Source organism: Fulmarus glacialis, unplaced genomic scaffold (genome assembly GCF_000690835.1).
Source record: "Fulmarus glacialis isolate BGI_N327 unplaced genomic scaffold, ASM69083v1 scaffold15139, whole genome shotgun sequence".
Lineage (NCBI taxonomy): Eukaryota > Metazoa > Chordata > Aves > Procellariiformes > Procellariidae > Fulmarus > Fulmarus glacialis.
In genome coordinates, this window is record NW_009231582.1 from 1 (window position 1) to 7,471 (window position 7,471).

A 7,471-nucleotide genomic window follows, 5' to 3' on the forward strand; every position below is an offset into this window, starting at 1 on the left:
GCTAACTCTTGTGCAAAGATCCTTTCCCCACTTTGAGAAAGGTGTACCCCATCTGTCGCCCGCAGGCCTGGTGTCATGTGGACTGACCTGTGATCAAAAATCCTAAAATTCTGCTGGTGACACCGGTCACAGAGCCAGATACTGATCATCTGGATCTTCCTGTTTGTTCCCTCATCATTCCCTGCAGCTGAAAGGATACAGGAGAACACTACTTGTGCTCCTCATCCCTTAACCAGTCATCCCAAGACCCTGAAGTCTCTTCTGATTGCCTTTGGACTTCTCATTTCAACTTCATCGCTGCCTACGTGAAAAATCAATAATGGATAATAATCCAAGGAGAGGAAGCCGTAATAGGGTAGGAAGTTTTCTTTTCACATCTTTAACCCAGTCTAGCCCTCCCACAACAAGAAGACACAAATCCAATTCCTGTATCTAGAAATGCAATTTCAGGCATTCGAGTCTTCTACATCTACTATAGGCAAAATTCCTGAGGAAAGAGTTCAGAGAAAACCTGCCTAAGAATTAGACTTCATCCAGATGTTAAATGAAGTCTAACATCATTTAAGTGATGTTAAATCAGTTGTTCTTTTGTTTTGGCTGTTTGGGTTTTTTTAACATAGAAGGACAGAAGGTTCCTGTCCTTCTATGGACAGATTTTGATCTTGCCTAGCTTTACTCATAATTTTACTATAATAGTCCCCAAGTCCATTTTCCTCCCCAGACATTTGTCATGACTGGGTTGTACTTTCAGGCATAGGCTTATATCACCACGCAATCACGCAGAACCTACCTAAACACTGCTGAAGACCCAAGGTGCTACTAAAATTCACAGACCAACCGTGTCCTCCCCAATTACTACTCCAAGCACAGATGGCCACAATACATGTCTTGGAAAGGTTACAGTCAGCATTCAGATACGTAACAAGGAAAACTAGTTAGAGAGGCAGGGAACATTGGTTACAAGTATATTGTGCAAGTATTTAACAACTGAAGACCCAACCAGTGCAATATACGCACATTGAAAGAACTCATAATCATTAATTCATTCTCTGACCTACTGCCCCCAAGAGACCACCAGAGGCTTTAAAGACATGCAGATAGATGCTGCTGAGTGACTATGTATGCATCTCTCCTTTCCTCTCCACCCCACAAAGGTAGGCGTTGAAGGCACTGAAATGTCTGTTACAGTTGTCCAGCAGCCCCACAAAAGTCACAGACAACAGTTTAATGCCTGACAAACTGCCATAGCTTGTCCTACAAAACCATCTCTAGTAAGCCAGGCTGTCCTGAACACCAAGAAACAGCATTGTTTACATTTACATCAGTGAAGCTCAGTAAGTTTGCAGACAACACCAAGTTGGGTGGGAGTGTTGATCTGCTTGAGGGTAGAAACACTCTACAGAGGGACCTGGACAGGCTGGATCAATGGGCCGAGGCCAACTGTATGAGGTTCAATAAGGCCAAGTGCCGGGTCCTGCACTTTGGCCACAACAACCCCATGCAACACTACAGGCTTGGGGAAGAGTGGCTGGAAAGCTGCCCAGAGGAAAAGGACCTGGGGGTGTTTGTCGACAGCTGGCTGAATATGAGCAAGCAGTGTGCCCAGGTGGCCAAGGCAGTCAATAGCATCCTGGCTTGTATCAGAAATAGTGTGGCCAGCATGTGCCCCTGAATTCAGCACTGGTGAGGCTGTATCTCGAATACTGTGTTCAGTTTTGGGCCCCTCACTACAAGACAGACATTGAGGTGCTGGAGCGTGTCGAAAGAAGAGCAACAAAGCTGGTGAAGGGTCTAGAGCATAAGTCTTATGAGGAGCGGCTGAGGGAACTGGAGTTGTTTAGGCTGGAGAAAAGGAGGCTCAAGCAAGAACCTATGGCTCTCCACAGCTACCTGGAAGGAGGTTGTAATGAGGTGTGTGTTAGTTTCTTTTTCCAAGTGATAGGACGAGAGGAAATGGCCTCAAGTTGCGCCAGAGGAGGTTTAGATTGGCTATTAAGAAATTTTTTTTCACTGGAAGGGTTATCAAGTATTGGAACAGACTGCCCAGGGAAGTAGTTGAGTCACCATCCCTGGAGGTGTTTAAAAGACGTGTAGATGTGGCGCTTAGGGTCACGGTTTAGTGGACTTGGTAGTGTTGGGTTAACGGTTGGACTCAATGATCTTAAAGGTCTTTTCCAACCTTAATGATTCTATGATTCTATGATTTTATGATGTCCTCCAACAAAACTGTAGTATGTACTACTTCTGAGAAATAAAGCCAAATTAATCTTTACTTAGGCAGGATGTCCATAAAAACGAAAAAACTACTCACACATGATCAGTTATCTGCTGCTCCTACTTAGAAGAACAACTGAATGGTAACTGGAAGACAAATGTTTTAATATTACTTAAAGGAGACTAAGTACACTGTGTTCAGTCTGCAACAATTCCCTGCAAAAATAGAAACCATGCTGCAAAGAGATATTTAAATGTTTTGTCTCTGGGAAAAAGAATACGTATACCCAGTGTTCCCCGTCCCTGCTAATACCACCAGTTCCCAGGTTCAAAACTTTATGCCCAGTAAATCCACTACAGTAAAAGCTCTGTGGCTTTTTCCTTCTCTGTCCTTCCATTCACTCTTTCACCCTCAAGCTATCCACTATGAAACACCTGGATAGGAAAAACTCCATTTCCAATTACTGCAAACAAGAAGGAAAGTTTTCCATAGGCAAGCCCAAGCATCTCTGCCTCATTTGCTATTCAAGGACAACTACACTAGTGATATCCAGAACACCTGTCACAGCAATGAAAGCCAATAAAGACTTTGTACCCCTCCAAATAAAGCACACAATAAATAAAAAAAAAACCTTTCTATTTAATGCGGTCTACAATACCCTTCCTACCTGCTCCCTCTACAGCCCCTTGTAACAGACATCAATCCTCAGGAAATCCCAAAACAGCTCCCACGACAGCGGAGCTCTTTATCTATAGCTGGAGAAATCAGACATAAAGATGCCAGTGAACTACCCAAAACTCATACAGGAAGTCTGTCAGAAAGAAAAAGAAAGGAGAGATTGAACTCAGTTTCCCAGCTACTTGGTGATGATCCTTCATTCTTCATCTGAAAGGCCCTAGGATCCCACACCAAGGGGCATAAGCACATCAGACAAGCTCTGATGGACTGGACTTTCAAGTTTCAGCTAGACCACAGAACATAAAATAGCTTTGTTCACTGTGAAGAAACATATGTTGTTACTATGGGCATCACAAATATGCAAAACACCTACAAACAAATCACCAAGAGCATTTTTTGAATAAATACACAACTCCCACAAGAGGACTTACCCCTCCAATTAAGGAATTAAAGGAAGAGTTTTCCTGCTTTTCATACTTTCCTGATAGATGCACAGTAGGGGTGGGGAAACATACTTTTATTCTTCACATTCTCTTTTAAAATCTCCTCCTGGCATTCTCTTGTCCTTTATGAGCTTACTGGATAGCCCTCAGACTGTTGGGGTTACTCAAGTCTCATAGATTTTGGAGCGAGAAGACAACTTACTTTACACATAATGCTCCCTTCATTGCTGATTCCCTTAAAGCTTGGTACACCAGAAAGCTATGATAAATTTGAAGATAATAACCACCTACACGGCCAAGTGATGGTATGCCCCTTTCAAAAGCACACTGCATATGGGGTGAAGACTCAATATTCTGTTCCCACAGCGTCTTAAATCACTTCCCCTAAAGAAGTGTATTCAGGAGAAACTGAATTTTCTACTTTTTTTGTCTTTTCTTTCACTAGGTCTGCTTTAGAGTGGATTAAGTAGGATAGTTAGCAATTTAGTATTTGCTTTGACTTCTGCACAATTTAAGTTCAGCATAAACCTTCGTTATTATTTCCCATTAAACATCTATCTCAAATATCTGCAATGAAAAAGCAGCAAGAGTAACAATGGATAATGTTCTGGAAACTTTTCTTATGAAAAAGGTAGAAGACCTATTTGCATGATCTCAGCTAGGGAAAAAACCACTATGTAGATAGAAGGCACTGAAATTCTCTTGGTAGCTCTTTAAAGGTGCCTTAAGCTACCCTGTGGCCCAAATTAGGAAAGCACACCCAGCAGCAGATAGTCCACCACCACAGCCAAACTGGAATACTTGTAAAAAAAAATGTCAGAGGAATGAAACTACCCCTAGCAGTGTAGTTTAACAAGCATTTTCTGCATCTTTTATAGCAGCCTACTCCATAAAGAAATAAAGGAATCAAGAGGATGCATTAGAGATATTAAAACTTATCTTGCTAAGTTACTTGTAATTCAAACAACCTTCATTTCCTACAAACAGGTATGCTGATAAGTTTGATTACCTGCCAAAGAAAGAAAAAACTCAAGGACTGTGTAACAGGTAACAGATATTAGCATTAGAGACATTTCTAATATCCTAAATGATACATCTTATTTCATTTAATTGCTTCTGCACGGTTAGCTGTACTTGTGCAACAGCAGGGATGTTAAACCACTGTTATAAAAGAGAAAAATGTATTTCCACTTTTTCCAGAATAACAAGTCAAAGAAAAACACAAAAACATCGAGGAATAAATAAAAACAGAAGGTATGCCCTTTAAAACATGTACATTCCCCCTGCACATACAGACATTTATTTCCTGAAGTTCCCCCCTTGGTTACCTGTTTGAGAAGACATATTCCAGCATAACATGCTACCATAGTCAATCATTTTCAGAATGTGGTTAAAGGGTAAGATAAGATCACCTATCTACTACCATCACACCCTAGCCACCCACAAATTTGTACACAAGACTCTCAACTTTTTCCTCCAGTACTACCAGGAACAAGGAAGTAAAGAACATTCTGCAAGACTTTAGCAAAACTGAGGATAAAAGCTTACTGCAGATATGAAGTGCAGCTTTTTCTTGTGCTTATTTAAGAGTCTTTTAAAAAAGCCACTGGAGTAGATTTCACAGGACCTAAGTCTCTTTCGCAAAGCTTACTTAGGTTAGCCTCATTCCCTCATTTTATACTCCTTCAGAACTCATTCATGATGCAGACTGTTCTTGGAACAGGCACAAGTTAAGAAAAGGTGCTTCTGAATTTCAGTGATGTATCAGTCCAACCTCTGGCTTCTGGCAAATGCAAAAATTTGCCTCATTCATACAAGCATTGACATTAGTCAGTACCTCAGAATCCAGCACAAATGTACTAGCAAGACTGATTTTCACTTATTAATATTACTGCACAGCCATCTCCAGGAAGATGTGCAGGCTCTAACCTACTGTGACTGGCACACCCTGCTCCTGACGACGGTAACAAAAAACCTACTTTCAAGCTCAACAAAACAGTGAAAATTCTCCAACATTGATGGTCTTGAAACTGTGTACACATAGCCTGACATACCTTGACAATACACTACCACAGTTAAAAAAGGCCATTTCGCTCCAAAAAAGGAACAAGGTATGTGACAGCATCAGCTTCAAATGTATGTTCAAGTAATTTATTTTATTGATAGAAATGCCCCCAGAAGTTCAGAGCATCTTTCACCCTTGGCTCTGGAGGTAAATCTAAGGACATCTCAGCCAGGCTTATGTTTTACACCTCCTCGTTTTCCTCCTACAGACACACTTGTAATATGCCTTCTACAGAAAGAGAGAAGTACTTCTCTTAAGGTAAGAAATGGCATAAGCTATCAATACTAGTGCACGTATTCCTTCTCTAGCCACCTCAAGTGGCTGAGAGGAGAGCAATCTTAAGTCTTGCCTGTCTGAACAGGGACTTACACTCTCAGCAGAATGTTCAGGCTGCTGCTTCTTTCGTAAAGCCAAGGTACTAAGACCTTCTGACAACCATTTGGCATCAATGTGATATTTTTGCTACCTCCTCTCAATTCTCCACAGTTCCCCTTCTTGGCTCTGCTCTGAACCCTCAGTGTCTTGGTAACTCATTTGTTGTGCCACTCTGTCAATATTTCTTGTTTTCTACTGTTATGGCTATACAAGTAAGAGAATTAATGAAAAGCAGAGACTTAATAGAATTTCTACTTAGTGCAGAGGCAGTCACAGATGCTGTAATCTGATAACTGTTTTAAAGCATTACATTTAGTATTCTTAAAGGCTTATGTGGTGATATGTACAGGGTTTTCTTGTGGTGGGGAGGAGCAGAAAGAAGAAAAGGACCTGTTTTAAGTTTTGTTTGATTCTCAGAAAAGAAGACGCTAACAGTTTTACTTTCTTAGGCTACTGCATGGAAGACTCTCAAGCTGCCACAATTCTTAACTATTAAGGGCTGACTTACTCTACTGTCTTGGCCTTTTACTTTTGTATGCATGCACAGTGCTTAAGAACAATCCATACCTTATTTGTAGCAGTAGCGCTGGATCCTGGGACTACAGGCACGTTGGTCACTTGCACTGATAAGTAGTTATTGTCTATGAGGGGCCAAGCACCCTCCACTTTGCATGTCTGGAAGTGATCCTTAAAAGTCCTCAGATGAGGATCACCAAACAATCCACAAAATAGGTAAGTAGTAGGAGGAGTCTTCTCCCCTCCCTGATGTTCTCTGGCTTCTGTATGGCCACTGTAATTGCAGGGATCATGGGCCACTTCAGGGTTGGTGGAGGATGTGGGTCCATCTTTGGAACAGTTTCTCTGGCTCATAAGGTCGCTGATTCCAAGCACTGCAGAATGGTAGACTAGGTTTCCACGGCATACTTTGGAATTGCGATAGGTACAGGCAGAGTATGCTCGCAGGGCCTTGCAGAACTCCAAATCAAAGCCTTCCAGAGCCGAGTTTAGATGTGAAGTTAAGGATACAAAATCAGTGGTGCACTTCTGGATTCGACAAGGTGTTTGCAGCTGGCAGTCACCTAAGCACAAAACAGATGGCAGAAAGAAATCAAGCAAACGTCTTAGATTGCTATACCCCATTCCACACCCACAGGTACTGTAGAAAACAGCTTGAAGACAACTTACAGTGCTCACCCACTGGGGAAACATTATGTAATAGAGAAAAAGGGGTTGGGAGGCAGGAAGATAGTAATACAGACCATCTCAAAGGCTGAGATAACCCATGCATGCTTGATTGATATTGTCTAGATGGAAATTAAGAGCACTAACTCCTGCAAAGCATGAGCCCAGCATTTCTTTCCAGATGTCAAGGTGATGATGCAATTCTGTGCCTAAGTTAACCACTTAGTCAATAAGCAAGTCTCCATTTAGTCTGTCAGTCCTTTACACAAGTTACTGAACTTTTAAACAGAATCCTGCCCCTCAGAAGGATGCAGTAAAGGCGACAAGCGATACACGTTTAGACAAAACAGACTGAATGAAGCTGAAAGTTTCTCTTCTAGAAAGCAGAGGGGGAAAGCGGGGGGAGGAAGGAAGGAGGGTAGGGAAATGGGCAGGCCATAAATTCAGTTTGCTTTATTCCCCTGGCACTGCCATAGCTAAAGCTTCACTGCTTGCTTTCTGGGACTAATGAGT

At 41.8% G+C, this 7,471-nt stretch overlaps 1 protein-coding gene across 1 annotated transcript; it reads right to left on the reverse strand.

Annotated features, from left to right (window-relative positions):
* Positions 1-6,301: 6,301 nt before the first annotated feature.
* Positions 6,302-6,916, reverse strand: LOC104081774 (RGM domain family member B-like). The gene has a single exon (XM_009584637.1). It carries the CDS (start codon positions 6,914-6,916, stop codon positions 6,302-6,304), a length of 615 nt encoding a protein of 204 aa, XP_009582932.1.
* Between the last annotated feature and the right edge of the window lie 555 nt (positions 6,917-7,471).